The sequence below is a fragment of the Antedon bifida genome, chromosome 3 (assembly GCF_963402885.1).
Source record: "Antedon bifida chromosome 3, ecAntBifi1.1, whole genome shotgun sequence".
NCBI lineage: Eukaryota > Metazoa > Echinodermata > Crinoidea > Comatulida > Antedonidae > Antedon > Antedon bifida.
The window spans coordinates 19,865,899-19,888,473 of NC_136228.1; the positions used below are offsets into that span (position 1 = coordinate 19,865,899).

Genomic DNA, 22,575 nt, shown 5'->3' on the forward strand with positions numbered 1-22,575 from the left:
CAGTTTTTGGTAACGGGCCAAGGAAATCGATATGTATGCGTTCCATAGGAACACCGGCCTGGAATTCGGTCAACTGGTGTCGACCTTGGCGAGTGGCCTTCTTGCTTTTATTACAAATGTTGCAAGTCTGTACATACCTCTGTATATCCCCGGCCATACCGTACCAGAAAAACTTCTCCTTCAGTCGAAACTTGGTCCGGGCGACCCCTTGATGACCCGCCGATGGCAAATCATGATGTAACCTAAGAGCTACGGCGTGTAGCTCCTTGGGCAACACAAGTAGTCGTCCGGTACCCTCTGCTTGGTTGATGAACAGTATACCTGCTTCCGTGAGATTCAGGCGTTGTCTGTTCAGCCAGTAGTGTTTGGTGGCAGCGCTGGAGATAAACAGCTGATTCTCGGAGGGTTCCCCATTCTGCAACCAGTCCAGAACAGGTGCCAAGTCAGGATCACTCGTTTGATGTTGCCGTAGCTCGTCCAGTGAGTAACCCCAACACTCGGCTCCCTTCGGGCGTAGCTGTACTGCAGACACTCGTCCACCGTCGTCGTCCTGTAGGAAAGAAAACTGAATCGTATCGTTAGTAGCAGTCCGTGATACTTCTATACTTACTTGTCCACCGGGGTCCCAAGGAACATCGTCCCCTGGCAGAGTACCCTCCGGGTGGTCCACGGCTACCTGGTGTACGTGGGCGATGGGCACAACGTCGTCTACTTCATCTTGGAACGCTGACCATCTTGCATCTGCTCGTTGACAGTACGAACAGCCCCCACAGGGAAGCCCTTCAAGCGCAGGCCGTTCGTGGCTACTGTCATGAGTTTCTGGTCGGCGAGAAAGAGCATCGGCGTTGCCATGGTGTTGTCCTCGGCGGTGTTCAATCAGCAGGTGGTACTGGCTCAGCTCCTCGATCCACCGAGCGAGTTGCCCCTGTGGTTGCTTGAAGTTGAGGAGCCAGGTCAGGCTGTTGTGATCCGTCCGCACTCTAAAAGGTCTGCCTAGAAGGTAGTGCCTAAAATGCCTAGTCATGAACACAATTGCTAGCAATTCCTTGCGTGTAGTGCAATAGTTCCGTTGTTCATGAGTTAGACGGGCACTTGCGTATGCAATTACCTTCTCTTTACCTTCCTGTACCTGGAGCAGCTCGCCTCCCAGCGCTTGATCCGAAGCGTCGACATCCAGAATAAATTCATCAGTCCCGTTCGGCAAGGCGAGTAGAGGAGGTTGAACAAGAGCAGCTTTCAGGCCGGTGAACGCTTGTTGTTGTTCCTCATCCCAGTGAAACTTCACCTCTTTTTTAGTGAGTTCATATAGAGGTGCAGCTAAACCAGCAAAGTTCCCAATGAACTCTCTATGGTAGTTAGCCAACCCCAAGAACTGCTGTACTTCTCTCAGATTGGTAGGTGTCGGCCAGTCCTGAACAGCCTTTATATCCGAATCGGACACCGCCACAGTATCCTCACCAACGATTCGCCCTAAAAATTCAACCTGTTTCTGAAAGAAAACACACTTTTTAGGTTTGAGTTTAAAGTTGTTAATACGAAATCGTTGCAGCACCTGAGAGAGGTTGCTGAGATGATCTTCGAACGTTTTACCTAGCACGACAATGTCATCGAGAAACGCCAACACAATATCCCACGTCAATCCCCGAAGCACCAAACCCATGGCACGGGAGAAAGTTGCAGGACAATTGGTAAGACCAAATGGCATTTTAACGAATTCATACAAGCCATGCTTGGTGATAAACGCTGTCTTCTTACGGTCTTCATCTTTCATCCTAATCTGCCAGTACCCCCAAATCGCGTCCAGTTTAGAAAACCAGATATTCCCCGACAGTGTGTCAAGGCAATCACGAATTAGAGGTAATGGATACGCATCTTTAGTAGTAATGTTGTTGAGAGCTCGATAGTCAATGCAAAAGCGCACAGAACCATCGCGCTTCCGGACCAACACAGGCGGTGATGCCCACTCGGACATGGATGGTTGAATAACACCAGCCTCCAACATCTTTTTTATCTCCTTCTCTTCCTCCCCCACAAAGCGCAGAGGAGTATGGCGGAGCCGTTGCCGGATTGGTGAGGCATCTCCAGTGTCGATGCTGTGTTCAATATCACCAAAGGTGCCAATGTCGAATTGATGAGCGGCGAAGACATCCTGGTAATCAACCAATAGCTTAGTGAGCGCGTCAGCCTCTTCACTCGCGAGATTAGATCTCGAAGAGTCCAACATGCCCACTAGGTGCGCCGGCACCCCCTCGGGTTGGTTACCGTCATCGTCCGCTTGTTTCAACAAAGCATCATCGGTCGGAGTCGCCTCCGTCTGGAACACACTCACCCCTTCAGCTTCGCTTGCCGTACCTATCTGTCTACCCTTTTTCATAGTGAGGTAGTGGTCAGATGTGTTGATGACACAGATGCATGGCGCATCAGTGCGTAGATGTAAAGTTGCCGGTATCGCCACATCGTCAGTAGTTGAAACTGGCTCTATAAAGAAATCAGGCATAGATAAATTGTTAGTCACAAGTTTACATTTAACATGAGCGGCTGAGTGAGGAGGAATTACTCTCCGTTTAGCCACTGTTACCTGGGCAACCCTAGGTTCCACCGGTGAATCCCCTCTTAGAGATATGGTACTGCCCCCAATTGCCAGAAGCAAATTTCCACAGTCGATAACGGCTCCCTGTGGATGAAGAAAATCACCACCCAAGAGCATATCGTCATTGATGGGAGCAACATAAAAGAATTCATGGTACTCTTTGGTTCCCAATGTAAACTGTAGAGGCCCCACCTTCGAACCTGGCATAGATGTCCCCCTCCCTGCCAAAGTAAAGGACAGGGTGGACACCACAGGTGGTGCCGGATCTAGACTTTTATAAACCTTATCGGATAGTATGGTAAAATCCGCTGCAGTGTCCACGACTGCGTCAATTTTTGTACCATTTACAAAAGCAGTTGCATGCAACGCATTCAACGATTTTACCCTGTTGATAACAATCCGAGGTTGAGTCTCTTCAGTTTTGGTTGTCGTCGGTGTCGATGATTCAATCAGCCCTGAGCTAATTGTAGATGGCTCGATGATCGTCACAGGATTCGGTGCTACCTCCTCTGTATTTACAGGCTTGGCCATCGGGCCCAGCTTGGAGATAGTTGACGAGCCATCATCTTCCCGGCCAGCTTCCGGAACCGGGTTAGGTCGTCGGCCCTCTGACCCAACCCTTACTCGTTTAACGGATCCTGCTCATTGCCACTAACCTGACGCAAACGGCTCGCTAACCTCGGACACTCCCTGAGGAAATGTCCCACCTCCTTACATTCAAAGCAAGCTAGTTCACCTGGTCTCATGAAACGCATGAGCTGATCCAATTGATTCCGCATGGCGGCAATCTCCGTGTTCACGGTGTTCTCCACCCGTCCCAGATTGGTGTTCAACGTCTGGAAATTACTCTCCACAGCGGCCAAACGGGCCTCCGTAGTAGGAGTATTGTTGGTGGGTGGCACCGACGTCACAGTTCGAGGCTGGTTCTGGCCGTCAGTAGGTACGGGTTCCGGAGGAACCCAAGCTGGTGCTGGCCTCTGAAACGTCACACGGTTTCCCCTCATAGGCCTCCCTCGCACCTGCTTAATGGATACCTCATCGCCAGTTTCACCCTCGGTATCGTCCTGGTCTTCTGAAGGTAGCTGAAAAGATAGTGGGGGTGCAAAAGAAGTACGGACCGTAGACCTAACATGAGGTTTCACGGTATCCTTAACCTTACTCTTACGTTTACTATATAGCCCTCTATAACTATCATATTTTTCAAACTCCCTAATCGCTCTGGGAATAGTTGAACAGTGCTTGTGCATGACGTGCCTACCTACTTCTGCGTCCCTGCACCCAATACAAAACCTAACTACGGCTTGCTCCTGGATCCACTCCTTGGGCAAATCCTTAAACGCCTTTCTAGTCAGGGTTAGCACTCTATCTCCCCATTCCTCTATAGTCTCTCCCTCATTTTGCGTAGCAGTCTCTAATTTAGCTTGGAGGACTGCGGGGAGCTCGTCCTCATTAAAGCGTCGGTTGAAAGCTTTAATGATCTGCCTAAAGCCCATATCAGCGTCCATTTCTATTAGATTCACATAGAACTCAGCCGCCGCCCCGTCTAAACACCAAGTAAGGACGTCCTTACTCTCACGGTTTGTGAGTTCCTGCTCATCTATAAATGAAGCCAATCGCCGCTTAAAAAAGGACCAGTTGTCTCCCCTCCCCCTAAACGTTAGAGACCTAGGTATATCTTTTTTACGCATCCTCCTATGTTCTAAAAGACACTGCCGGCCTTCATAGTGCCTGATTCTCGGGGTAGTCCTAAGACACTCCACTGCTGTCCTACTAGCCCCTGCACTATGTCTATCCGACTCTCTACTCCTGCTACTATCAGTATCAGTACCATCTCCACTAAGGTCACTATCGCTGGTCGATGGAGATCGACGGCGAGCCCTAGTTTTAGACCTAGCGTTTTTAGATAGTCTCCTGGGGAGTCTTTCCTCCTCGTCCTCTCTAGAGCTAAAACACGAGTCTAATGTTATTGGAGATGGCTTTTTGATGTAGCTCCTACGTTGTGTTGACCTACTCTTACTTCTATCCGGGTCAGAACGCCCAGCGGAGGTGGACGGCATATAAGCCCTAAGCCCACCTTCGAGATGACGAGGATCACTAGCAGGTCCTGCAGTATAATACGTACCTGGTACGTCTAATAAAGGAGTAGCCTGGGGCGATGAGAGGACGTGGTATCGACCACTATGGCCCCCGTCATTTTGTACCCTGTATGCCCCTTCTATATCTACAGGTTGTGCGACCTGCGACCCCCTTCTGGCCGATCTATTTTGTTTTTCCACTAGAGGGGACACATTATCAATCATCTGGCCTACGCCTCCACCTAAACTCGGATTCGGTTGAAAATCCAGGTAGTCAACTAACCTGGCAGTACCGGCTATTCCGTGTATCTGGTGAATATTAGAGGACGTAATGTTGCCATGTGTAGCCCGCCATTTAATTATCCTAGCTGCTCGTTTCTTCCCTACATTAGGGACTCCATGAAGGTCTTGCACTGGGCAAAAGTTAACCTTAACCTTATTAGACATGATCTAAAAATTGCCCCTCTTCTCTTAAGTTGTTATGCTCCTAAATCTAGTTACAGTGTATGACAGATGTTATTAAGCAAAGAGTACGATACAAATTAAAATACCGCCAGACGTAATAAAAATTACAGGCCCAACAGTAGAATCAAATATCGTCAATGCAGTAACACACACACAATATTGCAAAATGGCTGTTGGAGATGCAAATATAATAAAATATTTCACCAGCAAACCTGCAATGAAAAGCAACTAGATTATTCAAAAAGACGTCAATACAGTTAACAACACTTACCACTAAACCTTCCCCCGATGCAAAGAAAGGAGAGCGATAATGCCACTGTGAGGTTAACACAATATAATACGCACAGCCAGTATAATTTCTCAAGATGAAAAAAAACCTGACTGACGGACGAAAAAGATGTTATCAAAAAAAAACAATCAAGGTTAAAAATTAGTGGTGCCACTCAGTTCAACGGCCACGCCTAGTACCCCACCAGGTGATACGGCCTAATAAACTGCCCACTAATACTTCAACAATAGCAACCAAAATACAACTCCCGGTACGTATCGACTACCCCGTCGATACGCTAATCAGCAAGTATCCAAATGCCACAATACTGCGTGATTAACTTTACCGGTATGTTATACCTTCAATAAATATACCAACTTCAATAAACTAACAAATGCACCGTAAGCACAATAAGTTAATATGTTTCGGAGGACGAAATACCTCGCGATCAACCCGATCACGTTAAGAATGCAAAGCAATCAAGGTTCCCGCCTCTCCAAAAAAAAATATATTCCGAGCTTTTGCTCGCAGCGCCAATGTTGTGATTTTAGGTCGGTGCTATAATGGCCTGATAATTAAAGCTACTAGGCTTACCTTAGTCAGTCCCGCCTGACCTAAATCACACAATATCCGAAGGCAGTCAATCCAAATCTATGGGTTAATTCCGGTTACGTCCGTTACTCCTGGTTTCCTGCTTCGAATAGACCGGTTCGGGCGGCGTCGAAGTCCCACGTTAACATTTGCATACCCCCTGTATGCAAATCAAGCTATCGGGGCGACGCCCTCGTTCGGTCGGAGGGGTGGTCTGTTTACCCAGCGGGCGCCATTCACAACACATCCATGGAGTTATTATAATACCTCCAATACGACCATGTAGACCTACATTGATATACCTTCATGTACAGAGACAGAACTACTGTCGTCTAGATGACTGTTGACAGGTAAGCACTCAAGCTTGGTTCCCACTAGAACGTAACGCAAGGACGTAAACGCAACGCAAGCGTTTTAACCAATGACAAGTTGGCAGCACAAGCGAATAAGCCATCGCTTGTGATTGGTCAATTCACTTGCGTTGCGTTGCGTCCTTGTGTTGCGTCGCTAGTGGGAACCACGCTTTATGGATACAGAGTAAAGAAAATCTATTTTTTTGCCAATTTGTAAATGTAAATTATAGTTAATGCACAATTAATGGCCAGTTGATATAGACATTTCACATTCTGATTTTAGCAGCAACTAGGCCTACTGCATGCTGTATTATTACGTTTCTGTGTTTTTTTTAGAATGAGTGCAAGAATGTTTTTACTGATAGACAACATTATGTAAGCATTCAAGAATACGCCAGAGTAAAGAGAAAACTTAATTCAGTTGGCAAATATGTGTTTGTCTTCATTTTTACACGTCCAAGTAATGATAACTATCTTTAATACAATAATATCAGTTGGACTTTTGTTTTTTTTCATAATAATAGCAGCCATGAATCATGTTAATTTGTTTTTCAATTATTAAAAAATAGTGGAAGATTGTTTTCTTATCTTCTCAGATTAGTAATTTCAGCAATGATCCTGATTATTTCATCTTTCTGCTTTTAACAAGAGCTGGTGGGTTAGGCATCGACTTGACAACAGCTGACACAGTCATTATATATGACAGTGATTGGGTAAGTTAAATAAATAATTACTACATTTTATTACAGCGTGATCAATAATCTGCCATACGATTTACACACAGAGTGCAATATGCTTTTTTGCTGCGCACTTTTTGCACTCAAGTGCATGATAGTGAAAAAATAAAGAGCGCACTAGTGACTCATTTCAGCGCGTCTGATTGGCTACATCCTTGAACCCATGTTATAATAATTAGTCACAAGCTTATGGTGTAATGTTTGTTTTAGTGTAGTGACTTTCAATACATTGTGAAGTAGCATATATAGTTGTATTATAGAATCCATAGTCAGATCTATAAGCCCAAGATAGATGCCACAGAATTGGTCAAGAAAAGCCAGTGATTGTCTACAGGTTAGTGACCATTAACACCATTGACCAGAAGATAGTGGAGAGAGCAGCTGCAAAGAGGAAGCTGGAGAAGATGGTCATTCATCAAGGTCAGTTTTGTCTTTCACACCTCCCTAAAAACCCTCCTGGGGTGTTTATTCATATGTTAAATTAATCATATTGTTTTACTTCTACAGTAGTATGCAAACTTCTAGGCATTGATTGTTCTCATTCATTTCAAAAATTCATTATCCTATTTTGTTTTTAGGTAAATTTAAAGGTAGTAAGACTATGGTGAGAGACTCAAAAGCTTTGATGGATCCCATGGAACTACTAAAAGTGTTACACTCCACTGATCACTCTGGCATTATCAAAAACTGTGAAGAACAAGTCATCAGCGACGCAGATCTTGATCTCCTATTGGATCGCAGCGACCTTGTTGGGAATAACGCGGGAAAGAAATTGAAACCAGTAAAGGAGAATTTCATTTCATTTCAAAAGACATTTATTTTCCTCCATAGCAATACAGTACAAAATAATAAACAAAAATGGTAAGGAATATAAAAAATGAAATAGATGTTTGTTGTTTGTTGTTTAAGGTTCTGGAATCTTGCGATGAGAATGTCATGGAGTTAAAGATCTCAGTACTGGGTTCACATACTGTATACCCAATATTGCACAAATTGAAATCTGGGATCGTTAATGGTATTTATGACATTTATTTCTATGCAAGTAGTTACTGTTGTTTTCTGCACAGCACAGTGTTCAGGTTTAAACTATTGTTAACACCAAGTGTTATTACAAGTCAGCACAGTGTTCAGGTTTAAGCTATTGTTAACACCAAGTGTTATTTACAAGTCAGCACAGTGTTCAGGTTTAAACTATTGTTAACACCAAGTGTTATTACAAGTCAGCACAGTGTTCAGGTTTAATCTATTGTTAACACCAAGTGTTATTACAAGTCAGCACAGTGTTCAGGTTTAAACTATTGTTAACACCAAGTGTTATTACAAGTCAGCACAGTGTTCAGGTTTAAACTATTGTTAACACCAAGTGTTATTACAAGTCAGCACAGTGTTCAGGTTTAATCTATTGTTAACACCAAGTGTTATTACAAGTCAGCACAGTGTTCAGGTTTAAACTATTGTTAACACCAAGTGTTATTACAAGTCAGCACAGTGTTCAGGTTTAAACTATTGTTAACACCAAGTGTTATTACAAGTCAGCACAGTGTTCAGGTTTAAACTATTGTTAACACCAAGTGTTATTACAAGTCAGCACAGTGTTCAGGTTTAAACTATTGTTAACACCAAGTGTTAGTACAAGTCAGCACAGTGTTCAGGTTTAAACTATTGTTAACGCCAAGTGTTATTACAAGTCAGCACAGTGTTCAGGTTTAAACTATTGTTAACACCAAGTGTTATTACAAGTCAGCACAGTGTTCAGGTTATTAGTGTTCAGTGTTATTACTCTTACAACATAAAGAAAATCAAAGACTGTACACAAATATATCTTATGTAGAACTTTTAATATAATACAAATAGTGATAACAAAAATGGTAATCCATAACTTATCAACTTTAAATTTATTTTATACAGAATTATATTTCACTATTTCTACATCATATAGAAAAAATATTTCTACATCAAAAAATATATTTAAAAACACAGCAATGAAACTACAGTAAATGCAAAATGCATTGATATCAAACTATATTATATAATGTCTTCATTGTTTGATTTTTGTCATTTTTAGTTTTACAAATTCTACTACAACTTTGTTCTGTTGTTGTTACTGTGCCAAAGACATCTCATAATGTGTTTATTTGTTAATATAATTTCTAATTACGTTTTCATTTAATAAAACTGCTGTTGATAACAAATTACGTTTCATCATTAATATGTTAATGTTATGTTTTATAGTTTCAAGTTGTACCACTTTACTTTTAGTATTTAACCATCCAACCTAATTATAAAGAGTTGTATTAATTACATTTAATATAATATTATCACATAATTACTTTAAAACACGCACAACCAATTCTATACAATATATCAAGTAAAAAACATTGCATTATTATAAAAGAATCATTTTCATTAAATATGGCAGCACAGCTTATAAAGATTATAATGAATAAGAAACAAACATTCTTGTTTATCTGCATGCTACAGCTGTTAATAATTATTACTTCCGTTGCTAGTGTGCCGCGTGCGGAAGTACGCGCGCGCGCTCCGTCGATGAAGGTAAGTATGTCAAAATAAAATGTTTAAAAACATTTTATGTTTTAGATTATCATATTGATTTAATCTACTATACGATTTATATATAAAAGGTCGTTTTTATATTGTATACAAATTTAATGTTAGAAATGCAATTATTTGCGATATTCAAAATTGACACCTGCTTGCTGCGAGATTTAAAAATGTGTCTGTTATATAGTAGAAGTAACATACGTTATCAGTGAAAACTAACTAATGATAAAATGTAATATTTCTTATTGAACACTTTTCAGACACGTGACGAATGTCGTCAGCTGATAGATTGCAATGCATCATGATAAGCCTCGTCAGCTCAGGACACATAATGAGAAATGAAGAAAATGTATTAACATCAATGTTGTGAAGGTTACTATCAGAGATATAGAGCTCACGTAATGCTAATTGAACTTGTTTGAGAGAACATTCTGATACAAAGTCATTAAATACATCACGTGATAGATTCTGAATGAAAACATCGTCACATTTATCTTGAATGCCTAAAATGTGTGCAATAACTCTTCCCTTTTGCTCCAATGCCATCTTATCACAAAAGACACCGACACTAAGACGATTATATTGCATACAATACAATTGCATAATTAGACGTATGAAATGCCCGTCACATTGTACACCTGGACTAATGTAATCAATAAACATTCTTATGGAGGTAGATATATCATCCAAATGATTATTTATTTCTAAATCTTTGCTTGTCATGTAATTAATTAATTCATTTACCACAGCATCTTTATGTTGTTTTTTAACAAAGTTTAAATTTCTCGGCAGATTGCGATATGTTGACAAACGATCTGTAACCCAGTGCTTGAGGAAACCGCCAGCTTTATCACCAAGGAAACCAGTTGCAAACTCTGTCGCTCTGTATAAATGCTCACTCTCTCGTATCACCTCCCACTCATCATCATCCAATGGTGTAAGTAATGTTCGTACATCTGAGCACTCAATCTCCATACCTTCCCTTTCACATAATTTGCACAAGTAAAATCCCACCAATGACTCTACTATCAATTTGTGAGGAGGCATATAAATGTTATCAAATTTAGATTTTGAAATTGGTGCTTCTTCATAAACGAACCCGAGTTTTAAGGCCATATCAGCCATATCTCTGTTCGAATGTTCAGTCAAATACGTTTTGTTTATTGAAAGTTGATTTACTTTTAAGCTTTTATACATACATTTTCCTAATAAAACCATAGCATTTACGTACTTCATTGGTGTTTTTTCAAAATCAGAAATCTTTTGTTCATTATCGTGTTTGATAAACTGATTTAAAATACTACGAAATAGTTCTTTAAAGAGGTCAGTTTTATCTTCGGGGAGACTTTGATTATCTTCCCACAATATACAGAGTGAAAGAAGTAGCATCGGGTTTTTGCACATTGCATACGCTTCAGGGTGTTTTTGATCCTCCTCTGACGACGACGACTCATATATGTCTAACTCTTGTCTAAGGTATTTTCCCAATTCTGGTTTTTCTAAATACTCAAAATGTTTGTCAATGTACTCTCCTATGCTCTCGTCATTAAATCCCTTAACTCTTACATGTACGTTACTCTCTTTTACGAATTCATCTATGTTTTCTGATCGTGAAGTAAGTATCACGGTACTTTTCTCTAAATATTTATTTCTGAAAAGACTAATTACGCTTGGATTATTAAATCTTAATTCATCTAACCCATCTAGTAGCAGTACAACTTTATCGTCATGTTTCATTATGAATTTCTTAATTAACCGTGGATCATTTGGGAGATCGGTATCTAAATTAAAATTTGTCATATTAATTTGCTTTACAATTAAATCAGAGATGTCGTCATCATTTTCTAAATCTCTTAAACTTAAAAAAAATACAATTTTACCTTGAAATACTTTAATTGATTGACCAGTAGCCCAATTGTACGATAAATGTCTTAATATGGTAGTTTTACCTATCCCGCCCTCCCCATCTATAAGAGCTCTACATCCAGGTGTGGAGCTGATAACATCTACCACTTCTGTTAATGTTGTTTGCTTGCTTCCTTTATTGTTTTCACGTTCTTTCAGTAGTTCTATATCGGTAAACATCTGTGAAATGTCAACTGTGTATCTACCATGCATTGTTGCTGGTGTAAATTTACTGGCCTGGCTACACAATTTCTTTTGTCTTTGAAGCAGATATTCTTTAATCTTTTCTAATGAGAATAAAAATGTCAAGAAAGATATTTAGTTTAAATTAATTTTAATTAATAAAGGCTTATAATTTGCAATTTCCTTCGTTAGTGGCCACCTCCTGTATGCGGCCACCTCCGTTAACGGCCGCACTTTCAACAACAAAAGCCCATTGTTCTTCCTATCTAATTAGTGCATTAGATTTTTTGTAAGGTAAATTACCTCCCGTAAGCGGCCACCCGAAAAATTCGTATTGAATTTTGACAAAAATACAATGTGTATACATATTGTGCTTTATATAGGCCTATTACCTTTATTTCGAAGCGGTTTTAAAAACATTTCTGTGATTTTTATAGTATATTTTGACCGACCATTTTCATAATATGATAAAGTTTTTAAAATTTGTCTGAAAATAAAAAATAACACTAAAACATAAAATACAATTTAGGATTTAGAGAACCGTTGCGTTAAGAACGCCGACAAATATCGTGCATAGCCATAATACTGTACGTGATCTTGGCCCTGTATCGGGCAGAACCTCGCGTAATTAAGCGGTCACTTTTCCCGGTCCCGAGAGTGGCCGCATACGTTCAACTGTCGTAATACAATTGTGTAGTGGTTAGGGAGCTGACGAACACCCAAGTAAATTACTCGGATTTTCTACATTAACGGTTTCACGATATTAGCGGTTGTGAGACGCATGAATTAATTTGTTTGTAGGTTAATTAAAAACTAAATTGAAGATTTTTCAGGTATATCAGTAGTACAACTTCTGCTTATACGACAGCAATAACAATAGTTTAAAACGCCATTTGTTGCCATCTTGAGGACGTTTATTATTGAAACTAAACTCACAATTATCTACGTCATAATTACATTCATTATATCCACAATATTGTATTCCAAATGACATACACTTGTGCATTATAGGCCCTAATTAATACTGTACAGTAAAAGGGATTATAGAGGGCGGCAAACAAAATATATCATTAATCAGAACGAAACTTTAAAAATGTGTTTGAGTTAATATGATTGGAACTACAGTACATCAGCATGAAATAGTACGGTCAATTACTATTTTTGAATTTGATTACAAAATTGTTTTATGGAGACATTTTATTTTCAAATTAATTATGATTAAATGAGCAAAATTAAAGTAAGACAATGTGATTTTGTTTGGTAAACATTTCTTCAAACATAAATTATATATCTATCTAAAACTCATCAAACTAAGTTTCTAAATAGAAAATTTATTTTTTGGTGATATTATTAATTTTTTTAAATACCATATTATTATGTAATGCGTACATATAACTGAAGTAACTCACCTGAATCTGATTTTTTCAAGCCCAATTTTTCGAGAGTGATAACAAACCAAGATTTTCCTCGTGAGGCAGAGTCATTATATTCTCTTCGCTTTCCCTTTTCTTCTTGAGTCGTCGACACGTCCTCATCTGTTTAAGGAAAAATAACTAATTCTATCTTTTCTGAATATATTTTTTTGTGGAAAATATTAATAATATTATTACATTGCCGATTATCAATTGATCCATTATGCATTTTTTTACTAAATTAAACTATTTATGTTTTTTCAGGGCTAGATAATATCATGATGATTGTTAATGCATAAGAATGTTTTATTGTTACAGAAACTTCGTTTTTCCATTGATTGTAGTATAGGCGGAATTATAGAGGACAGCAAACACAATTTTCAATCCTTCAGGGGTTGTCTAAATATGTACAACAGAGGGCAGCAAACAGAAAAATAAACATTTTCAGAGCCGTACACCGTGCTGAGTGCGTGTATTAAAATGCTAGTAAAACATAAATATTTACTCTGAAAATCTAACTTTTTAGTAGACATATTTTTATTTGTATTCAGTAAACAAACTTTGCAATGCGGATTAGAATTAAGCTTATTGAATCTCAAAGAATAATAATATGTGTAATATGAGTCTTACTTATTTACGATGTTAACAACATTTCGTTTTTAAAACAATGAAGCTTCCTAATTATTATATCGTTCTACATGTGGTCAGGATTGGAAATGTACATCAAAAAAAAATTTTGTTTAAATATTATTATTCTGAAAGCAATAGACCTGTTTCTGATTTACCCTCTTTTCGAATTTCTTGTTCTTCATTACTACTGGTTGCCACTTGCCCTGTTTTAATAATAGAATAAGTAAAAAATTAAAAAACTATTATTATTCTACGTAAAAAACTACCGATTGAGAGCAAAATTATACGGTACATTATTAGTAACTAACCTGTTTCTGATTTAACTTCTTTTCGCATTCCTTTTTCTTCATTACTACTGGTCGCCACTTGCCCTGGTTTAATAAATGACAAAAATATAAATGTACAATGATATTCTATATCTCTTTTAAAAATGTCAATTGGGAGCATTAATTCAACATGAATATGTTTCATTATGTATAAGAAAGTAACATAACAAAGATATATAATGTTCATAGCATGCACCTTTATTCGGACTCAGACTTCACATGGATTTAATTTTGTTATATAATGTTTGTGGTACCATGTTATAACGCTTCGCACTAACTTACCTTCAGTCGGAAGTTTCACTCTTGATTCCAATCCAATCTTTCTTAGATCATCAATAAACTCTTCTTTTCTTTGTTTACAAATTATTTTTCTCTGTTCCAAATCCCAAATCATACTCCAAGCATCTTCATAATTCTTTAACGCACTGCTATTGTACAGTGCATCAATTTTGTCGATATCTTCTTTGGTCAGTGCATTTCCTAAATTGACAATCCAGTGTCGATATGGGGTGAAATGTGTAATCTTGATTTCTTGAACATCGAGAAAAGATTGTTGGAGAACTTTGATGACACCAAACGTTTGAGTTATTTTGATTGTTTGGTAAAGTAAGGATAGCTCGCTCGAACTCAAATATCCTGATTTAATTAATTGATGCAGTAAGTCTATCGTTTTACGTGCTTTATCTATGTCCGCTACTGCAATTAAATCTCGGTATAAAACTTGCAGCTGTCGAAAGAGGTGGTGGTCATCATACCAAGTTGAAACGTTCACTAAATCAACATTAAAATCTACAAAACGGTGAAAACATAAAATTATAAAAATTGATAATTCCAATACACTACCGTTTACTCAATGCAACACAATAAACAATCAATATTTGTTACCTGTTGCCATGGTGTCTATTTTGTGTCTTCATTTCTGAAAAATAATTTAATTTACAAATGAATAAATCTAATTCCGGTGGGATGTTTATGAAGTGTCGTTTCATACGTTTTCATTCCAACTTAAGAATTGAAAGGCGTGCTCAGTCTTTAAGCTTGGTTCCCACAAGAGGATGCAACTCGCAAGCTAGTTGATGACAAGCGCGCGACAGTCGAAATGAACCATCGCGCGACATGATTGATTGATTGTTTACTTGCGTTGCGCGCGTATGTATTTGCGTCCAATTCAAGTGTGTTCCATTAGTTTAGAGGATCCGGGTCATTTACAATGTTCAACTTTATAGGTTGGTGTGAAAGGGGTATCTCCCGAGTTTCTCGATGTTTTGAATGGTCGTAAACCCCGGGGTGTCTCCGGAGATCACTCTGGAGTTTTGGTGTGAAGATTAAAGTTTTGCTATGAAGACTACTTTTAGGATTATGGTCAGGTTCGGCAATCAGTTGCAAACTAAACGCATAAGTAGTCTCACCAAATAATTAAATATTATTAGCCAAAAATAAACGAATAAAAGCAGATATTTTGTTTATTGTGATGGCCACATTACCGGAGAGAAACTCGACTGGTTGTTATTATTGTGTGTGGTCCCGGTGTGTGGTACAGTCATTTTCCAAAACAATAAGCATATTAATACAATCAGAATATTCAGCCTACTATTGTTTTGGCAATATCTGATGGATGTTTCGAACAAATTAAATAAAATCTATTTTGCAAACTTACACATTATTTATTTAAAACTGGACTGTAGGATCTCGTACTAAATTGTATGGACTCAATTATTCCGATGAAGTCAATCTTTGACGATTTCGTAGCAGCAACTGCACCATTGAGGTCAACTTTAATAATCGCGATCATGTCGCTATTGACTTTGGTCGTGACGTCACAAAAGCTGTTCCACAGTCTAGTGCAGGTCTTTCTGTAGAAGCACAATAGGATTACTGAAGTCTATACTTATTCACTCAAACTTCCACAGATACTATTTTTAGAAAAACACACAGAATCCTTGATTTAAATGTATCAATACCTGTAATAGACTTTTTAAAGAAATTCTATTTAATTGGTGCCAATCATTGAGTTTATTAAACCACACACACACACTTACAATACAAAACACCTATAAAACAGCAACAACATTATAGTTTTAGCGATTAGACGGATGGATGGCTTATATGTGTATTTGGGCAGAGTCATTTTTAAACCCTTTTAATTGTAACTTAAGATCATGGAAAAAAAGCTTCTCAATGGTAAGATCAGTGTTCCAATTAGTGATTTAATTTAGATTATTTTCAAGTTTTACTACTTGTGAACCTATTAGGCAATGTGGTGCTGTGTTCGTACCTCCGCAAGAATACCATCTTGATGTAAGGGCCAGTGTATTACTACTTGTGAACCTATTAGGCAATGTGGTGCTGTGTTCGTACTTCCGCAATACTATCTTGATGAAAGGGCCCGTGTATTACTACTTGTGAACCTATTAGGCAATGTGGTGCTGTGTTCGTACCTCCGCAAGAATACCATCTTGATGTAAGGGCCCGTGTATTACTACTTGTGAACCTATTAGGCAATGTGGTGCTGTGTTCTTACTTCCGCAATACTATCTTGATGAAAGGGCCCGTGTATTACTACTTGTGAACCTATTAGGCAATGTGGTGCTGTGTTCGTACTTCCGCAATACTATCTTGATGAAAGGGCCCGTGTATTACTACTTGTGAACCTATTAGGCAATGTGGTGCTGTGTTCGTACCTCCGCAATACTATCTTGATGAAAGGGCCCGTGTATTACTACTTGTGAACCTATTAGGCAATGTGGTGCTGTGTTCTTACTTCCGCAATACTATCTTGATGAAAGGGCCAGTGTATTACTACTTGTGAACCTATTAGGCAATGTGGTGCTGTGTTCTTACTTCCGCAATACTATCTTGATGAAAGGGCCCGTGTATTACTACTTGTGAACCTATTAGGCAATGTGGTGCTGTGTTCTTACTTCCGCAATACTATCTTGATGAAAGGGCCAGTGTATTACTACTTGTGAACCTATTAGGCAATGTGGTGCTGTGTTCGTACTTCCGCAATACTATCTTGATGAAAGGGCCCGTGTATTACTACTTGTGAACCTATTAGGCAATGTGGTGCTGTGTTCTTACTTCCGCAATACTATCTTGATGAAAGGGCCAGTGTATTACTACTTGTGAACCTATTAGGCAATGTGGTGCTGTGTTCGTACCTCCGCAATAATACCATCTTGATGTAAGGGCCCGTGTATTTCTTATTTCTGAATTTACTCTTAATTTTCTTTTACTTAATTTTACGTTCCACTTTATTTGACTGAGAACATCTTAGTCGTTATCTGAATTTTGTGTAAAGCTCTGTCTACACTATCAAACTAGTGTGACAAAAAAAGTGTGATGTGCCCAAATATGGTAGTGATATGCCCAAAAACATGCTAGTGCTATGACATCATAATGTCTATATATAGGCACATCACATTATTTTGTCACATAACATTTAATAGTGTAGACAATGCTATATTATTATGATATAATTGTTTATTGTGTGATCAGGGACAACTCTCTATTGTGATGGCATTCTTCTGTTCAGAGAAACTTGCTGTTTATTGTTACGATTATTATGTGGAATAGGGCCTACGTTCAGTATAACAAAACCACGTGAAGCCACACCCTATCCTCTAACTAAAAAACAATAATCAGATCTACACCTAAATTCTCATTATTGTTTTAGAAATAAATGTTCCGAAATAATTAAAATGAAATTGTAAACTTACAATTGGCTTAAGACTGGACTGTAACTGGATCTCGTATCTGGACTATCAATATACCGATACAGTTAAATGTGACGATTTGTACCACCAACTACACCACTCCCTTTGACGTCAACTGCTGTATAATTAGTTTAAACTTACAAATTGGCTTAAGACTGGACTGTAACTGGATCTCGTATCTGGACTATCAATATACCGATACAGTAAAATGTGACGATTTGTAGCAGTAACTGCGCCACTCCCTTTGACGTCAACTACTGTATAATTATTATTCATAATCCACGTATATGTATGCTATATTGACTTTTGCCGTTACGTCACAAAAACTTTTCCACGGTCCAACTGTCTTTCTGTTGAAACACAATGTACACGATTATATCGGCAGCGTCGTACGACGTCTATAAATATTCCATTCAAAATTCCATAGAAAGTATTTTTAGAAAATTACCAGCTAAAATCTTTTTAAATAATATTTAAAAACTGCAAAATGAATGTTATGGAAACACCTAAGGGGAATTGTTTTAAATACTACAAGAAATGAGAATTCACATTTTTGTATAAATATAGACGGCAATCAATGTTTTAATACTTGTACTATCTAATCATTTTAATAACTATTTTTATAATATTGCTTCTGATCTGGTATCTGAACTCCCTTTGTGCAATACTTTATATACTGACTCTAAATTTATTTAATCATTTTACACCTTATATCTATTTTTTTTTTATTTATTTATTTTTTTTTTAGCTTTTTATATTTATACTAACAAACATCTTTTTATTAATATTATAATCATAACAATAAATATTTAAAAAATATATATAAAATCATTTTTATCGCATAATATATACAGTCTAGGATAATTAATTGATATACAAAATCATTACACCCAACTATCTTCATCTCCTTATACGGAACATCATTTGAATAATAGAACAATTAGTCACACATCTACACAATCAAACATTGTATACTCTATCTCTAACAATATTTCAATCTTCTATTGACTAAAGCCGAAGTATAGTCGTTATCTCGGAACCGTTCTATGGTCACCACCAGGTAGGCTTATTCATCAAGGCTTCTATGAATGGATGACGAGTTAGGAGCAGGAACGCTAGAGACCAAACCCACCGTTTTGATTACGATCAATCGGGAAAATACCTCACGACGTTGTATTGATAACACTTTTTCCCCAACATTACAAAATGTACTCACAGGGCAGTATTTTAGGCCCGCTCCTTTTTATTTGTTATATTAACGATAATATGTCTATTTGTATTGATAATGATTGCAAACTATTATTATATGCCGATGACAGTGCCTTATTGGTGGCTCATCGTGATCCATTATACATTTCACATTAACTAGGTCATGGTATGGAATTATGTTACAATTGTGGTAGTTCAAAATAAGTTGTCCTTGCACCCACAAAAAACAGAATGCATTTTGTTGAGAGAAAAGTTTAAAATATTGAGAATTTCAAATCACTTTTAATGATCATAATATCCTTAGTCATGATTCCATAAGCACCTTGGTTTACAAATTGATAATTGTATTTCAAATGAAGAATATGTTACAAACTATTATGAAACTAAAGCAAATTCGACCACCAGATTGAAATGTCTGTACAATCAGGCTAGTAGGAAACATTTGTGCTCTGCATTAATTAATTCAGTGTATACAGACTGGTATTCTGGTATAACGTCATTCCTTCAAAATAACCTCCAGGTAACCCTAAACAAAATTGTACGTTTTATTCTCGACATTGACCCTAGTGCACACATTGGCCCTAGCGCACACATTGACCCTAGGGCACACATTGACCTTAGGGCACACATTGCCCCTAGGGCACACATTGGTCAGGAACAACTCAAAGCTGTTGGTTATCTGAACATAAACAACACTGAGTTAAATTTCTAAGATAGACTTCAGGTATTATAGGCCCACGCCTATTAGATATACCATGATGTATATTACAGTATTAAAAATAGGCCCACGCCTATAAGATATACCATGATGTAGATTACAGTATTATAGGCCCACGCCTATAAGATATACCATGATGTAGATTACACTATTATAGGCCCACGCCTATAAGATATACCATGATGTACGGTAGATTACAGTATTATAGGCCCACGCCTATAAGATATACCATGATGTAGATTTCACTATTATAGGCCCACGCCTATAAGATATACCATGATGTAGATTTCACTTTTTTAGCAGACAATTTTACAAATATTTCTAAACAACATATGCACTGTACGAGGAAAATAAATGAAAATATTGTAATTCCTAATATCAAAGGGTTAGCTTCGAAAACATTTTATTATAATACTATTAAAGATTGGAATAATCTTCCATCAAACATAAAAACTATAAAAACACTTGATGAGTATAAACGTGCTATATAAAGCTTTATTCTAGTAATGTGCATAACCAGACTGATGTACAGGTATTGTGACTGTTGTTATATTTGTGTGAATTTTTTCTATGTTTTTGTTATAAGGACCCCATTGGAAAGCTCTTCTTCTAGATCTAAGGGTAATCCTTGGTATGTTGATTGTACTGAATAAAACAAACAAATGTTTCCAACTTATAATAATATTAAAATTGCAATTTTTGATTGCAGAAAATAATTTTTCTGGTATGTAGATTGATGATTGTACCCAAACACACTTATACAAATATAAATTGAAAAGAACTATCAAATATTCATTTGGATGCAACTGCGCCCCCTTTAGGTCAACTTTAATATCACGTTCACATGCCGCTATTGACTTTGGCCGTGACTTCACAAAAGCTGTTCCACGGTTTAGTGCAGGTCTTTCTGTAGAAGCACAATAGGATTACTACTAAGTCTATACTTATTCACTCAAAATTACACAGAAACTATTTTTAGAAAAACACACAGAATCCTCGATTTAAATGTAAAAGATCAATTCATGTAATAGAATTTTTAAATAAAACGTATTTGGTTATAGTGTTTTTTATGCTAAAACTGTCATCTTTGTACTGTACCGTCATCATGATGTTGACTCAGCTAGCATTATCGCATCGTCACTGCGCCAACAATATTACAAAACAATTGTTGTTGTATTGTATTTAAATCCTGGGTAGGAAAAAATAAACGAATTGGGTTATATTTTGACATCGACATAGTGATGAAAAATTAAATTGATAAAATAAATTATTTTTCAAAAACTGGTACGGTGTCATGTTGTCCGTTGAACGCGCTCTTTGGTTTCTATTTAAAGCGATAGAGCAGGTGGTTAATGGTTTGGTATCAATTCACACAGCGCGGCCTTTATGAATAATAATAAATATAAAAGGTGTAGGCCTAGCCTGTTCTTCTAAAAGCCACAAAACTTAGGTAAGCTGGGTGTTTATAGTTTGTTTCTGTTTTGGTATTACGCTAGATTCTACTGGTGCCTGCATGGCACCTACTAACGTGACAATTATGAACACATCAATTGTTATCTTTCCACCCACAGCCAGCCAAGGCGTACCATACTTTTCTCCCTTTTCTAGCCCTCAAACACTGGAGGAGAGTCGGAGGAGGGAAGTGTGAATTCTAACTAGTTTAGTGCAGGTCTTTCTGTAGAAGCACAATAGGATTACTGAAGTCTATACTTATTCACTCAAAATGACACAGAATCCTCGATTAAATGTAAAAGATCAATACATGTGAATAGAATTTTTAAATAAAACGTATTTGGTTCTGAAAATAACTGACGTTAGAGTTCAACGTTTCGATCAATATTATGCTTTGATCGTCCCATTCATAGATATTATGATCGTCCTTAGGATCGAGTGAGGAGTTATTTATGATTTTCCCGAGGACGATCAAAGTAAATTATTGATTGGAACGTCGAGAAACTTAACAATTCATTCATTTCAAGAACTGTATATACGCGTGGTGTACTGCAAAATTTATATAAACATTTAATATTTTCATGCAAATCTTCATACAATTCTCATATTCTTTCATTGTCTTTCTTTGTCCAGTCGGCATTCATCATTTTATACATTTTACATAATTATTTGCTATAGTGTTTTTTATGCTAAAACTGGCACCTTATACCGTCCTCATGATGACTCAGCATTATCGCATCGTAACTGCGCCGACAATATTACAAAACAATTGTTGTTGTATTCTATCTAATGCTGGTAGAAAAAATAACGAATTGCGTTATATTTTGACTTCGACATAGTTATAGTGATAAAAAATTAAATTGATAAAATAAATTAAACTAAAAATTCTAATTCGATTAAAACTAGTAGGCCCTACGGTCTCATGTTGTTCGTTGAAGGCGCTCTTTGGTTTCTATTTAAAAAACGAGTAGAGGAGAGCAGGTGGTTAATAGTTTGGTATCAATTCACACAGCGCGGCCTTTATGAATATTATAAAAGGTGTGGGCCTAGCCTGTTCTTGTAAGAGACACAAAACTTAGGTAAGATCCATGTTTATAGTTTGTTTCTGTTTTGGTATTACGCTAGATTCTACTGGTGCCTACATGGCACCAAACTAACAAATAATATGAACACATCAATTGTTATCCCTCCACCACACAGACAGCCAGCCAGGGCCTAGGCCTACCACTTTTTTTCTCCCTTTTCTAGCCCACACAAACTGGAGAGTCGCAGGAGGGAACTGTGACTTGTAACTAGCCTAGTTTAGTAGCCTACTACTATATAGGCCGGTGCCTAGATGACCTCAATGTCTGATCTTAATTGTCCTCATCTTCTCACAGCAGG

General features: G+C 37.7%; 1 protein-coding gene and 1 pseudogene across 1 annotated transcript; one reads left to right on the forward strand and one right to left on the reverse strand.

Moving 5' to 3' along the window:
- The first annotated feature begins 6,325 nt into the window (after positions 1 to 6,325).
- LOC144838201 (lymphocyte-specific helicase-like) lies at positions 6,326 to 9,338 on the forward strand (annotated as a pseudogene).
- Positions 8,905 to 18,050, reverse strand: LOC144837856 (uncharacterized). The gene is made up of 8 exons (XM_078693145.1): positions 17,817 to 18,050; positions 15,755 to 16,010; positions 14,983 to 15,016; positions 14,380 to 14,886; positions 14,080 to 14,142; positions 13,912 to 13,974; positions 13,139 to 13,264; positions 8,905 to 11,833 (listed from the first exon to the last, which is right to left on the reverse strand). Exons 3-8 carry the CDS (start codon positions 14,990 to 14,992, stop codon positions 9,861 to 9,863), a joined length of 2,742 nt encoding a protein of 913 aa, XP_078549271.1. The 5' UTR covers positions 14,993 to 15,016; positions 15,755 to 16,010; positions 17,817 to 18,050; the 3' UTR covers positions 8,905 to 9,860.
- Positions 18,051 to 22,575: the final 4,525 nt, after the last annotated feature.